General features: G+C 40.7%; 1 protein-coding gene across 5 annotated transcripts in view; it reads right to left on the bottom strand.

Moving 5' to 3' along the window:
• LOC122996823 (WD repeat containing planar cell polarity effector) overlaps nt 1-15,690 on the bottom strand; it is an 82,643-nt gene that overhangs the window by 51,062 nt on the left and 15,891 nt on the right. For 3 of the 5 annotated variants that reach the window (XM_044372547.1, XM_044372544.1, XM_044372549.1), the window contains 2 exons: nt 6,000-6,084; nt 2,915-2,959 (listed from right to left, as the gene is read on the bottom strand). In XM_044372547.1, coding sequence (XP_044228482.1) covers nt 2,915-2,959; nt 6,000-6,060 — 106 coding nt within the window. In that variant the 5' untranslated portion in view covers nt 6,061-6,084. Of the gene's footprint in view, nt 1-2,914; nt 2,960-5,999; nt 6,085-12,314; nt 12,356-15,690 lie in introns of all 5 variants that reach the window. The other 2 variants (XM_044372548.1, XM_044372545.1) reach the window with 1 other exon arrangement.

The following is a 15,690-nucleotide window of genomic DNA, read 5'->3' as shown; positions in this document are numbered from 1 at the left end:
AGTATTAATCAGATAAGGGGGTGAGGGGCCAGACAGGCCCAGACATGGGCACCTGCTCCGGGGCTGGGTGGGGAGGGCTGGAGGGGTTTTTGGCTGCTGGGGACCCCCGGAGCCGCTCCAATGAGCCTGGGTCTCCCTCTAGTGGGGAGATGTGGAACTAACATTTTGCCTTTCAGATAAGCAAATACATACAACAAACAGATGTTCAAAGGAATAAAAATTACCTTGATACCAATTGACTATTGTAGAATGACAAGACTGTTTCATTTGCACTCTACCAGTCACAGGATGTTTTGATATTTACACATGCTCATGTAAATGTTTCCTAAATATTAAAGTTGCACACATATGTATGTACAAAGTAGAGAACACTGGCTTTAGTTTAAATGCAATATGGACTATAGGGATCTTTGCTTATAAGAAGCCAAAGATATTGGTAAGAAATGTAATTTTTCACAGTGTAGCTGAACACACCACACACTTTTTTCTTCATTTGTTCAAGCTGAATGCCACAGTGCCCATACAAAATATCAAACACGGTTTAATCTATCATAATCTACTGTATATGCAATGGAATCATGACCTGAGCTATCATTACAATCCTGTGTGAAAATGTTGTGATACTTTTGGATGGTGATTCTGCTCCCCCTGCTCCGTCTCTCCCCTCCTCCTCCTCTCCTCCCTCCACTCTGATATCAAGCCACACTTTAGTAATCCTCCAAATGAAAGGATTTGGAGCGAGAGCATCGTCTCTCCACTGAAGATTGGAATGAAAGAGAAGGCAGCTTCTCAGATGAGAGAGAAGGGAGAGAACCCCATGATGAGAGAGAGAGAGAGAGACAGAGAAAGAGAGAGGAGAGACATACTGTACACAAAATGAGAAAGAACAAAACATACGTGGTGAGAGAAAAGAAAGAGGCAAAGAGAAGGAAATCAATGAAAGAGAGGCATAAGCATACGAGACAGGCACAGTAACAAAAAGAGAAAAAAAAACGTGCAGATAAGAGAAAGAGACACTGAAAAATACATAGAATTGACGGAAGGAAACAGGGAAATGAAGAGAGAGATGTCTCTAAGTAAAGAAAGAACAGAGAGAAATGGCAAATGATAATTCAAAGCTATGTGTAATATAAAAGCTGCTCCCCTCAGCTCTACAGTGTGTTTCAATGTCTTTCAGCTCATTGTTTTGGTTTTTTGGCCGCCACATTTACTATTTTGGTTCAAGCTCTGATAAACCTGCTGTACACTTTCTGCTCAGCACCAAACGGCAGACAAACGAAGTTAGCGACTAGCAAGTGAACACAGTTGAGCATTTTAGCTGCTAGAGGGCCAGTTATTTCCCCCAGGAGTTGGTGGAGACCAAAATAGAGCTAAAAGGGGGGCCAGAATCACAACTACAGATAAATGCTACTATTGCTCCTTGTCAGCTGGATGTGTAAATAAGTAACTGTTTGTCATATTACCTTTATTAGGCAATATTATGTGAACATTGTGTTTACGGCTTGTTGGATTGCCCCCAAGAGGCCCCAAAAAATATCAATTAATGCAGGTTTGAATAAAAATTAAATAGGAAAATGATTTTACGGACATTTTGTCAAAAAAAACAACATTTTTATTAGTTCAATTTGTAACTATTAACTTTTAAAGCTATAAACTATAATTCTATTTTAAAAGAAAGACAACAGCACGTGTCCCCTGTGATGGATGCAGTCAAGACATTTTCTAAAAGGAACAGAAGTAGCAGCAGCCAACTTTTAATAATTTAACCTCTAATGTATATGTATATTTTTTTATAAATGTCAAGATACAATATCCTGTTAGCATAGCAGAAGGGCTAAACAGAGAAATACATTTCTTACTCATGAAAGTCCAATCATACTTGTCCGTGGTACGTACTGCACTCTACATACTGTCAGTACATACTAGTAGTATATAATATTTATCACTTTTTATACTATTTATACTTTTCACGTGCAAAATATACTAATATTTTCAACAAAGCTAGTCACCTTATTTTGACGTGTTATTGTGGAGTGCCAGCTTGGAAAAGTTAAGAGTAATTTTGAAGATGCTTGAGACGCATAACTATTTTATTTATTTTAGAGTCTGACACAAATAATGTAGCAACCCTCCTCGGACCAATCACAGTAAAACAAATCTAAAAATACTTGCAAGATGCATCATTTTCATACAGATCTGGACAGATCTGGTCAGTCATGTGAGTGATGCGAGTGATGTTGTGATGGTGACAGTGTAGCCATATTAATACACACTAAAAAAGAAAAAAAAAAAAAAAGCAAAGGATGACACAGCCCGTCCCTACGCTGCTAGGACCGTGGGGGAGCGATTTGAGCACTTCCTGATGGTAAGGGAAGCCTCCTGGCCTGAGGCAATATGAGGCTGGACTACATGGGGCCTCTTGCTATGTGATCTAGGAGAAAGTCAACAGTTTAGTTTTCCTATCGCTGTGTGGCAGGACCCCAGGTCAACAGCAACACAGGGAGTGTAAGAGATAGAACCGCGGAGGCCTAATAACCTGTGTGCATGTGTATGTGTGTGTGTGTGGTATGTGCATGTGTGTATAAGGTTTTAGGGTGTAAATCCTACATACTAATAGCCTCTGTGTGGACAAGTAAGTATGTGTAGTTAAAGGGTGTAAGACTCCGAAATACCAATAATACGAAGGACTAATAATCTTTGTGTGTGTGTGTGTGTGTGTGTGTGTGTGTGTGTGTGTGTGTGTGTGTGTGTGTGTGTGTGGGGGGGGGGGGGGGGGGGGGGTTACAGCTTATGTGAGCACAGGAGGCAGCAAAAAGCCCTTCTTCATATATAAGGAAATCACATACATTCCAAAAACAAGACAAATGCAACTTATCTTAAACACAAACAGACATCCAATATAAACACTATTTACCTGGCTCTCCTTTATCGTAGTACTGATAGGTGCCAATATCTGTATCTGAGGGGCGAGAGAGAGAGAGAGAGAGAGAGAGAGAGAGAGAGAGAGAGAGAGAGAGAGAGAGATGAACATCTAGCTGTCAGGGAAAAAGCAGAAGACAGATCAGCAATTTCGCACCGTGGGATAAACAATCGCTATCAGCCAGTGGCCTGTCCCGTCTGCCAGCACCACGGTTTAGATAAGACCCTGGGAGGGAGGAATGGGGGTGTGAAGGTGGGCTGGGGAGGGGGGGGGGGCGTCCGAGCCAGAATGGAGGACGGTATTAATAAAGACAGGAATGTGCCTTAACCCATCGCACCTGAGGGACAGACTGTGATTTACACATATGTAACATATACATTTAAAAGTAGACACACCAGTTCAGCGGACAGCTAAAAAAAAAACAAAAACAAAACACATATGTTCAACATACACATAGATGCACAAACACAGATTGATATACACACATACACGCACAAATTGCTGAGCTGAGCTTTTTTTTTTTTCAGTGTTATTCCTGCAGGCCCAAAACCATAAGCAGACTCAGATTCGCACAACACATCGTTTCTTTATCACTCCACTACTGTTGCTGCTGCTGCTGTTCCTGAGGCCAGGTCACACTAATACAACGGGAGAGCTGATGGCAGACAGACACACACACACACACACACACAAGCTGACACACACACACACACACACACACACACACACACACACACACACACACACACACACACACCACATGTAGTGTACCTGAATACAGATGCACTCATAACTCTAATTACTTGTTTGCAAATGGGGATTTTCATAGTAAACAAGTATATCAGGTAACATGCAGAGTCATTCTTTATCTGCACCAACACAAAACACACACACACAAAATGGTTCAATGTTACAACTGATGATGGCTCAAAATCTTAACCTTGAATATCTGCCAATACTAATATCAATTGATCAGATTTTTTTTCTATAGACAATGTTTAAAGTGTTTCTAAAACGTTTGTATAAAAGGTATTAATCAATACTTTTGGTATTAACATTGGCAAATGACTCTAATTTTCACACTTGCTGAGAATTAACACCCAACTCTATGTATTTAGCCACTTTTGGCTAATTTTTTTGTTTTGCTTTCATCAATCCCCTCATATCCATTGGCAACTGTTCTCAACAAACAAGTTTAAAGACAGTATATGTTATACCTGCCCAGCAGAGGAGTAACGGTAACGAGGCTGGTGAAGACAGTCAAACATCTAAGAAGCTAAAGGCCCATATATTTTTCTCAGCAGTTTGTGAGCTGTACCAGAGAATATTGGAATTTTATTCTTCTGCTAGCCAAAACCACAACTATAATGGGATGCTCATATTGCTCTTGTCTGTTGGATTTGTAAGCAGGCAAATATTTGCCAACAATGTAGCATATAACAAATTATCTCTTTGTTCACAGCCTACAAGCTGTCTACAAGCATTTACAGAAGACAATGCTTCAGTTTGTCTGGTATCAGAACAGTCTTCAGTTGTTCAGTTACTTATCCAAAGTTCAATAACTTTATTTGTGGAACCTTTCCATGGACTAAAATCCTTTATTTATCAATGAAGAATCACAGTTATGCAGCAGCAGCAAGTAGAAAGGTAAGACAAAAAGGTCACCAGTTAAATCTGAATCTTCATTTAACATCTGTGTGGGTGTAATGTATGAATAGCTCTTTTCCCTCCGGCAATGATTTATGTTGAGGAAATGCAACAAAGTAAAGCACTTAACAAACTGCATGTGTGAAGCTGCTCAGTGGCCAACAGTGAAAGGCTTGTGGGAGCTGTATAAACATGGCAATCACATGTAGGATATACACACAAACAGCATAGAAAACATTTGTTTTACTGCATTGTAGATGCTGGTGTTATGAATCTATACTTGTGTTTTTAAGGTGGATGTATATATGATGAAAGGAAGGTGGTGATAGGGTGTGTCACACCTCAGCGACCAGGCTTCTTCGCTTGTATCCATCCACATTTTTTCCAAGATAGCAGAAGACACACACAGCAGGAAGAAACAAACAAATAAGGATGTGTCACCCAGGATACACATCCTGTCTTACCTTTGTGTATACACATAAACTCACACACATACAGTATATACACACAGATACACACGCAGTCAGCCTCCGAGAGACACTATCTTTGTCTAAAGCTCAGCAGACTGTGAAAGACAAAACAGAAATGGAAGGGAGGAGAAAACAAGAAAATGGAGAAACGGAGCATTTCCGTCTGACAGAAGAGATGGACTGATAGGTGATGAGCGGGCCCGCACCGCACAAAAACTGCCAGAAAAGTCACACTTAGACCACGCCCACTCGGCCAGACGAGGAACGATTGGCTGCCAGTTAACGTTCATCTATTTGTGCATCATGGCGATGTGCAGCTGACTTCACTGATCCATGAGCACTTACTGAAATATCTTCTCAAAGTCATGTCCATACAACAATATATGTACAAAGATTTCAACATTATTAGATGTTTTATTCATCTGTAGTTTGTTTTTGATTAATTTTATTGAATTTCAATCTGATTTTATACTTGATTTTAACATGAAAGAACACATTTGTGAACTTTAGTAATAAGCTAGACATGTAACAGTGCTACAAAGTAATGGTGTGCTTGTGGAAATGTTGATCAAAAGTTTCCTTTTTCCTTGTCAACAAATATGGAATGATGGCATCCCCGTTAGCTCCAGTGTGGGTGGTCTCTCATCGTTTTCTTCAGTTGCTTGCGGTCATGTTAAACAATTACACTTTAAACAACGTGCAAATACAGTTTAATGTCGTAAAATGAATATAAAGAATGTTGTGTAATGCAATAAACCACACTGTGAAGTGAGCAAAGAGAAAGTGAAAACAGACGGAGAATTGGTGTTGACTTGGGAGTCAGATTGTTAAAGTAGATATAGGTAAGGTGGGGAGAGGGTGTGAAAACAAAGTGAGCGATGACAGAAGGAGACAGAGCAAGACGGAGTGAGAGGAACAGGAGAATTATTGAGAGGCAGATTGAACTTGTTGATAAGTTCTACCTTTGACTTGGAGTGAGCTCTTGGTGGACCACAAGTGCAGCTCAGCCAGGCAGAACGCCATCTGATGGAGGAGTGTAACCCGAGTCTGCGGAGAAGGACAAGTGAGAGAAATGAATGAAAGAAGGAGAAAGAGACAGAGCAGACCAAACACAACCACAGATGCGTATCTTGACGAGACGACATAATAGATTGACATAAATAGGCCTGAGGCTCAAACAAAGGAAGCATGTAGGCACACGTGCTCTCACACACACACTAACTTGAATGACGAACGGGCGTGACTGCTCGACTGTTACTACCTGACCATGCACCTAGACTGGCAAAATCCAATATTTACTATAGTGCAGATGACAAAGCAGGACAGGACGGTGTATCTTCGTGACCTCAGAGTTGATGGAGGACAGTGAAAATATAATCAAATGAAAAGGTAACATGAGCATGAGTGTACTCTCTTGATAGACTTCTCCATATCTTTTGAAATTTCTTTTTTTAACTTGTCTTCAACTAAATAATTCATTGTTTTGTAACCCTGTGTGAAATTAATGGCATTTCTTTTGTCAGCTCTAGGAGTAAAACACTTAGTGCTCAACCAAAAGACATGGGGGACCTTAAGTGTGCGTAACCAAAATGAAAATCAAAAGCAATGCAGTCACACACGAAGAAAGGCACAGTCTGTGCATTCTTCCCCTGTCCTTGAATTGGACAAGTTAAATGAAATAAAAAGAAAATATCTACTTAATTTGGGTGTGCAAACCCATTTTGTGCTTTGGATTTTATCAGGTTGACAAAAGAAAGTAATGAACTCTTCAAGATGCATTAGTTTCCTTTTTCTATATAACTGTGTACCAGGTGTGCATTCGCAGTCTTGTTAATATAAAGATGTTCCCATAGAGATAACAGTAGTCATTGTTGCATTTGTAGTCATTTTAGTAGTAAATGTAGCAGTAGTAGTAATCATATTTGTAGTAGCAGCAGCTGTAATGATAGAGGCTGAGGGTTTACAAAAACTGTGACAATGGTGATGCAACATAATACTCCTTTGTAGCACCAACGTATGACTTCCTCTACCTGTCATACCTGTATTACTAGTAAGGTGGAATAATAGTAGTGGGAGCACTACAGGTATGCATTCACATTTTGACCAAAAACAAATTAAAGACCAACCAACACCAGCACGTGAACTCAGGCTGACACTGAGACAAGGTCACGGGCGGTGATGCTCGTACCGTCATTCACACATCACAGACGTGCAGTGATGGACGCATACTTTGGAGCTGACAGCTCAGACAAAGCAGGCAGCATTCCACACATCAGCTAATGAAAATAGGACAGGTCTACAACAGGCGCTGGTTATCTTTCCTTCTTTATTACAGGCTTTATTCTCTAGTCTGTTAACTTGTCTGTTGCTTTCTCTTAGTCTTCTGTGCAGAGTTTCCGCCTGTAGTATTGATGTTGTGTTATTGTATTAATGGTTTGTTATTGTATGTCGCTGATGTATTTGGTTCCATCTGTATGAGCAGCATCTCAACTGTGCTTTGTCAAATTGTGTATTTAACCACTTGTGGTGTTTTAGCGATAAAACACTTCTAACTATTAACCAATGCTACAACTATTACCAGCATTACCATAACTAGAACATCACTACTCCTACTACTTCAACTAGTACTACTGCAACTACTTCTAGTGCAAATATTGTGTTACCCTTACCGGCAGTACATATTTCAACACATCTGTATGTCTTTTTTGAGATAAGACACACCATTGCTGGTGGTTCTACTACTAGTGATGGTATTAATATTCATGGCACTGTTATTGCCGCTGTAACCTGATGAGGGGTTGTCTGAAAACTGAAGTTAGACTAAAAAATCCGACAACACCACCCAGGGAACTCAAATGAGTTCCTACTTCGATCACACAGGTAAGTTTCACAGCAAGAATGAACAGAGACATGGTTTTTAAAGGTATCAAAAAGAGTTGTTACAGTTTAGGTTGGCGTTAACACTACAAACAGATCACAAAATATATAAGCACACAAGAAGTATAAATAAATAAAAGCACAAAGCCACCTTTTAAATGTTAGCACCACCTCTGTATGAATCAGCTAGTTAAAAACAACAATAAATAAGTTACACCAAGTAACTTCACAACCACCACAAAATGTAAAACAATTTAGTAATATACTAAAAAAAAACTAAAAAAAATAAATACACTAAGATCACTGAATAAAACCTAGCACTTAAAACTCAAAAAAAAATTCAAAATCAAGTGAGTTTCAGGTATAACAAAGCAGCAGTGGCAGTCACAGCTGCAGAGACAAAAGAATTTACATTTACTGAAACACACAATGATAAAATAAGGTTACCTTGGCTGTATAACTCCAATCAATATCATCAGGCCGTGGGGGACACAAAGTGTGAGAGTATGGCACCAAACAGAGCAGCAGCAGCAAGAGGAAGACAATGGATAACAGTGCTTCTCCCTGTGTTAATGTGCCACTGATTGGGGAAACTCAAAAAAAGGGCTGGTTAAAGCCAGTTTTCCTAAAGTTCTGTGTTTTTAAGAAACAGTTTTTGATTTTTTTTTGGTTTTGGGGGATTTATGTGATCATTTGCTAGAGAAAGAACATATTTTTTACAACCTAGTCCCTACATGCAATCTGCAGTTACGTTGACAATGGATATTAGCCTCATCTGGCTTACATCCCATATATTTAATCAAAATGATGCCTTCAACGTATCTTTAAACTGTATGAGACATAAATAAAGCATCTGTGAGTTTGTCTCATTCTGGGCAAGCAGACAAGAAGTATATTTCCCCCAAAGAATACAATGTTCTTCACTGTCTGAAGCATAAATTCTGTCATGTTGGATAATGTTATGGAGTGACAGACCTTCTATATTACAGTGTATATTACATCCTACACTGGATGGACTCAGATCAGCATAGCATAATGTGTGTGAGGGGAGGACGCTCAACACAGGCCAGTGCAGAAACTCTTTATAGAGTAGCAAAGGTGTAGCAGTATTGCTGTGTCGGCCATTCATTTCTCTATCTGTGCAGCTAATGCTCTCCGTCTCTCCAGCCTCTCTCTCTCTTATTTTCTCTCGTTAACGCTGAGAGGGGACTCTCTCTTATCTTTCCCCTCTTGCTCCTCCTGGTGTGGGGGGGGAGAAAAAAATCTCATTTTGCCACTCAACCCCCAAAACTACAAGTCCCAACAAAAATACACACAGATAACACAGGGTGCCATGGAAACGCTGGGGCTAGCATGGCATGGCAGCGACGGCGTAACGAGTTTACTGACATAAGAGGATTCTTTCATCCTCTCCTAACCAGCTTTTTTAGAGGAAGTCAGCCCTTTTGGAGGGAAAACCTCATTTCAGCCAGCTTTCATTTAGTTATTGCCAGTCTGGCTCACCTAAAAGTTCTTGAGACCTTGTTCTGAGAAGCTGTCGGGGTCTCAGGGAGTTTACGGCAGAATAGAAGAAACAAGGGGGCTGACAGAGATATAGAAAATGAGAGAGCAAATGGGTGAGTATGTGTTGGATAAGAACTGATATGTGTGTCCATGAGCCCTGTGGCCACATATGTATCCAGGCAGGCAATACAGAGAGAGAGAGAGAGAGAGACTCACAAAGGACAGAGAGAGTTTGGTCAGGGCGAGGTGTTCTTGGTGTGTACTAAGGTAAACGGTTACTGAAGAGGAGTCCATTTACACTGGGTGCCGTTCTTCTATGCCGTCACATCATACACATCAGCATGTTTGTCTAACAACTCACCACTCTGCTCTCTTTACATGGCACCTATGCACACACACAAAGCCAAACATATCACTCAAATATTTAAAATCAACCTCGCTGGCTCAGAGTGCACTACGATCAGCTTCAAAACTCTATTTATAGTCTTCAAAGCACTTAACAGTTGCTTTGAAGACTTGCTCACTGACAATCCAATCAGACCTCTCATGTCATCAGGTGATGTTTTTTTTTAATTTTTTAAAATGGTGCCCAGAACTAGTTTCAGATCTGGTGAACATGCTTTTACTGTAGTTACTTTGGTCCCGTTCCCGGTCACAACTGTGTCAAGCCCAAGTATTCAAAAGAAAAATAAAAAGTTTTTTTATTTTACTATATGTGTCTGTATATCTGAGTTTGTTGTTTTGTCTGTGTGGATGCAGTTTGTCAATGTCCCTTTTTTGGGTGCATTTTTGGTTTCATCTTCTTTTCTTTCTGTTTTTTTTTAAATTATTTTTGCCATTATTTATACAGGGTATGACATGCAACAAAGTCTGCAGCCAGAATCAAACCCCAGATGTTAAGCATGTGATACGCATCTTAACAAGCAGGCCACCGGGTCGTCCACTTCTTCTTTTCTAATGTTATTATATGTACATTGATTTTACTAATTATGAAATGTGCTATGTACAGTTAATACAAATGTCTGTGCCTTGCCTTTAACTGACACATACACACTTAAACAGAGACCTCAGTCATATTCTCCTCCATCTCTCAAACCTGCAATAGCTGCAGTCACACCCACACAAGGATGATTATTCCCTCAACCATTTGCTTTTTATATTCTAACCAATTTCTCTACATATGCCAGCACATGCACGCATGGACACACAGACAATGTCAGGATTATGCAAGTTTGCACACTTAACTACCCACAGAGACTGAGAGAATTGTAAACAAGTCTCAAAGATCATATGAAAGCAGAAAGCAGTAATCTAAAGAAAAATGCTCTTGTGAAAAAAGATTTTGAAATATTGATAAATAAAATGTTAGAAACAAATGATGTTTTTTTTTTAAATGGGTATCATTTTTAAAATGTTTTTGTAAAAAGCTGTAAGACTGGCACAGTGATTGCACTCACACTGGCATAAATGGACTTACAGTATACACACTCAGGCACACACACACACACACACATACACACACACACACACACACACACACACTCACAGCATGCTGCACAGGTCCTGGACAGCTGCCACACTCATTCTGATTTCTGGCTGGGGTTGCTGTGGGTTACCTGTGCCCCTGCAGAGCTTTGTGGGGGTGTACAGCCAGTGTACAGAGAGCTTGGATGAGGGGTGAAGGGTTGGGGGGGGGGGTCTAGGTTATTGTACCCTGTCTTTACACAAGTAAAGAGGCTGCTTTAACATCAAAGGAGGGGAGGGAAAACATACGACTCCTCTTTCAAAGACAGTCCACAGGAACTACGACCTTGTCTGCTCTCTGCGTCTCTTTCTCTGCTCCTTTCACTGTCCCCTCTGGGTGGTTACTGTGTGTGTGTGTGTGTGTGTGTGTGTGTGCAAAGAGGAACAAGAGCAACAGAAAGTGTCTTTGTATGAGTGCACTTGGATATGTGTGTGTGTGAGGAAGAGCACTCAGAATCAGAACTTAAAGTAAATATTTATTTGAGACTGGTTCTCGCAGAGTGAAAGAGTAAGAGAGAAACAATGGAAGCCTTTCTAAAGATATCTGGATTGCAGTCCTGTCACATCGCTCACTCTTTCTTGCTCTCAACAGCCAGAAATCAAATAGACATTTACGTATTTAAGCTAACAGAATCTAACACTGAGCTTTTGTTCTATATGTGCTCTGAGTGTATACATGGACAGAACGTGTCCGGCTACAGCGGGTATTCAGGTGAATACACGGCACAAAAAGACTAAAGATGCCGATCGTTTGAATCTGACTGACAGCCTTTCTAACGAGCTGTTCCTCCACATCCTGTCTCTGGTGGAGGAATCACATACCCTGTTCTCTCGCCTTTATATAGTACAATAACACCACCTAAAGTTGTTAAATCAATTTAAATATTTACTGTGTATCTGAATCCACATTGGCTTCAAAATATGTATATATTTACTTTTACAATAAAGTTATGTACTGATCTGTCACCTGAATTTATTTGGTTGCACAGTGAGTGTCTTTGACTTTTTTACTCTCCTAATACCTCATTGGAACCACACAGACACGGTTTACATGAATGCAAATGTTAAATTGACTTATTGTGGAGTCTTGATGTACATTAGTAGAAGAGAGGGCTTTAAAAAGAGTCGAAATGTAGATTAAGATGACACATAAAAATGTTCCTCAGATCATTAAAATTTACGGTCATATTCTCTTTCTTGATTTCACATCACTTCTCACATGCCGAGAGGGTACTGAAGTGTCAAGCACCACCGATCAGTGGAAATTAAGACAGCAGATTTCTAAGATAAGTTTGGGGTACTTACAGCAGTGATATTTATGTTGCAATAGATATGAGGCCATAAACAAATTAGTTCACATTTGGCGATTATACCTCAGGGTCTGTTAAGGCCTTGGTTCAGATCTGGAGCTTCACTGCAACAAGAGAGAGAGAGACAGGGCTGAAATGAAGGCAGGCTCACAGACGTTTTTTTGACATCTCAAGAATCCTTTCTCACAGGTGTGATCTCTCTCTCCCCTCATCTCTCTCTCTCTCTCTCTCTCTCTCTCTCTCTCTCTCTCTCTCTCTCTCTCTCTCACTCACACACACACACACACACACACGCCAGAGGCAGTGCTGTCAGCTGGCGCAGTGGTCCCATCACTGTGAGAAGAGTGATGTGGTAAATTACAGGGTTAAAGAGCTGCCATAGGGTGACTGACACAAGGCCATCACAGCCTCGCCTTGTTCCCCCGCCCCAAATACACACACACACACACACACAAACTGTCATTACACATCACACATACACACACACACACACACACACACACCACAATTCTCTCCTCACCTACTTGGCTTTGTGTAAGTTTGTCTGTCAGTTTTTCCTTCCCTTTCCCTTTTCTCTCTTTTATTTCCCTCATGTACCTTCACTTATCATCCCTCTGCCTACTTGTCCCTTGCTTTTTATTTCCCCCCCTCTTTCTTGTTTCTCATGTTTTTTCTCAGGTAGCCCATATTAGAAATGCATTAAGTTTTCTGACCCTGTCTGCAAGCTTTCACTCTCTGTTTCTGGCAATTTTTACTCTCTTCATTCTTTGTTGCGTCTCTCTCAAAAGGACAGTTTGTCTTTTTCTCTCTTGCAGTTTTTACTATACTCTTTATTGTCTCATCTCTCTCAAAGTACAGTGTTTCAAATTTTCTGACTTGTTTCCCCCACAAACTTTATCTCACTCTCATAGCTTGGTCTTGTTTTGGCTCTTGGAAGAGAAACTTGGTGAACATGAAGAACATACAAAGAGCGACAGGGAGGTACATCCACACAGAGATAAGTAGGGTAACAGTGTGTAATTGTGAGTGTATGAGTGCATATTTTCCAATCTGAGGTGCCTCAGAGTTCCTGCCAAGTCTCAATCACAGACTGCACGAACAGATTCAGTAAACACGCTCAGGCACTCAAGTCAGTCCTACATCCCGCACACTGTCCAATCTCTCAAACTCCTGATATGTGAACTCATACGGTGCACACAAGCACGTACGTATGCATGGAAATGCATATACAGTATGGTGCAGACTCTCCTATCTTTTAACCTCGTGATACCTGAGGAAATGTACACATGCACACATTTACATACATATGAAACCGTGCACACACAGACTCACACAAGCGCTTATCTGTATCCTTGAGGGAGAAGTCCTCTAGCTTCTAGTGTCATATCAGAGCAATGAATGGTGGACAAAATCTGGAAACAAAAGACATGCCTCTGAAGAAAGAGTGAGAAAATGAGAAGTGAAAAAACCAGATAAAACAAAGAATCAAAGCTCTGAAATGAGTCTAACGTAACAGGAGGAAAACATCGTTGGGGGGTTGTGACCACTGACAGAACAGATAAGGTGGGTGTGTGGTGGAGAGGAGACTCGTCGTACAAACTGACATAAACACACGGTAACATTCGGATTCACCTCTAACACACTGAAAACCAAATATGTTTGCTTCATTCACATGAGGCAGTAAGTGCAGGAGAGGACAGATTGAGGGATGCAGGCTGAGGAATATTTCATTCAACGGTTGGTGTTAGCGAAAGAATCTGAAATGATAAAATTAAAATTAAAATTCTGATAAAAAGTTTAGTCAGTGTGCTGCTTTATGATCTTAACATTGTTCTTCATTTAATGAGACTTAAATGAGACAAGTACGAAGAAAGAAATCAGTATGACTGGCGTGCAAGTTTTCAGAAAACACATTCGATTTTTGATACTGGAGGTTATTTATGATCACCTATTATCTTTTACTCAAATTTTTTTACTACACTACCAGCTGTAGCAAAATTTACCTGGTCGCATTCTCACATTCTCCTAGAAAATTGTTCCTTATGAGTTAGGAGTCAATATTCCCTTGATCAAGAAAAGGTATGTTAAAGGCTAATGGCCAGCAAAAAGTTGCTTTGACATTCATGGTCCCCCCCCTTCATGTGAAATATCAAAATGTAATGGACAGCTTGCAATAACTTACTGAACATATTATTCTCCACTTGGATACTATACTTCAGTAGCCTAATAATCAGACTTAAGATAATTTCGCCTCACTCATTCAGCCTGGCATTGTGTTTTCCATATTGATAAAAAAAAAAACATGTTGATGATCTCAGAGTTGTTATTTCTCTACGTGGAGTTACCGCGAAGATCTCACCGACACTTGTCGAAATTTTTCTGTCGTTATTTTTCATGAATGTAGCTAGGCAGCGTGCTAGCTGGGTAGTTGCCAACTACCCTCTAATTAGTGAACTAATTCTCCAAACACAAGAAATGGCCATCAATGGGTACAACACCAGACCCATTTGAATTGGGTCAACAAATTGGAGATGTGAGAGGTGATTCAGAGGTCTGGAACCAGTCCCATCTTCCAGTCAAATGGTGACATTTGTGCACGGGTATTTCATAATCAAATATGGCACATTGCAATTAAATCTTTAACGATCATATGCCTTTCTATTAGCACTGCCTTAGGAAAAAAGCAATCTATCTGCAGCCCTTGTACTGGTGAGGCTCTAAGAATAGCAAAACTGTCACTAAATTGTTCGGTGGTGTACTGTGAGGAGTAATGAACACTGCAGCCTCTAGGGGTCGCTAGTGGGGCCTCAGAGTTCTCGTCATGTTCTTGTCAAATTCTGTTTTCTCCCTCGCTGTCTGTCTGTCTGTCTCTTCTACTTCTGTGGTTTTGTTGAGGACCTAAGGCGTCACAGAACTCGACCCGCTGAGAAGAGAAAAAGAGGGGACGAAGTGAAGACTCCGTTCTTCAGAGTGGAAGTGCTGTGAGGCCTGGCGGCAGTGTATACACTTACACATGCGCGCACACACACACACACACACACACACACACACACACACACACACACACAAAACCACAGGCAAGTACAGTGTATCGTCTCAACTGAACTGTCCTATTACAAGACAGAGGGTTTGGTGGAGAAGAGTCGCGGGTGGGCAAAGTGGCGCCAGGCAGCAGGCCGAAAACCTTTCATTCACACACTCTCTCTCTCACACACACACACACACACACACACACACACACACACACTTAACAGAGTCCCACAGGAGCCCATTCAGCTGTTGGCGGGGGAAGAATAGAGGTGATGGACAGGCAGAACAAAATGAGGTAAAGGTAATACTATTCAAGAGAGGTGACAGGTACAGTCACTCTGTATGCATGTGCATATGTGTGTGTGTCTGTGTGTTTTACAGGACATGTCAATCAGCAGGAAAATGAAGC

The sequence above is a fragment of the Thunnus albacares genome, chromosome 14 (assembly GCF_914725855.1).
Source record: "Thunnus albacares chromosome 14, fThuAlb1.1, whole genome shotgun sequence".
NCBI lineage: Eukaryota > Metazoa > Chordata > Actinopteri > Scombriformes > Scombridae > Thunnus > Thunnus albacares.
Note: the sequence above shows the minus strand (reverse complement) of the source record. Positions and strands in the feature narration are given on the sequence as shown.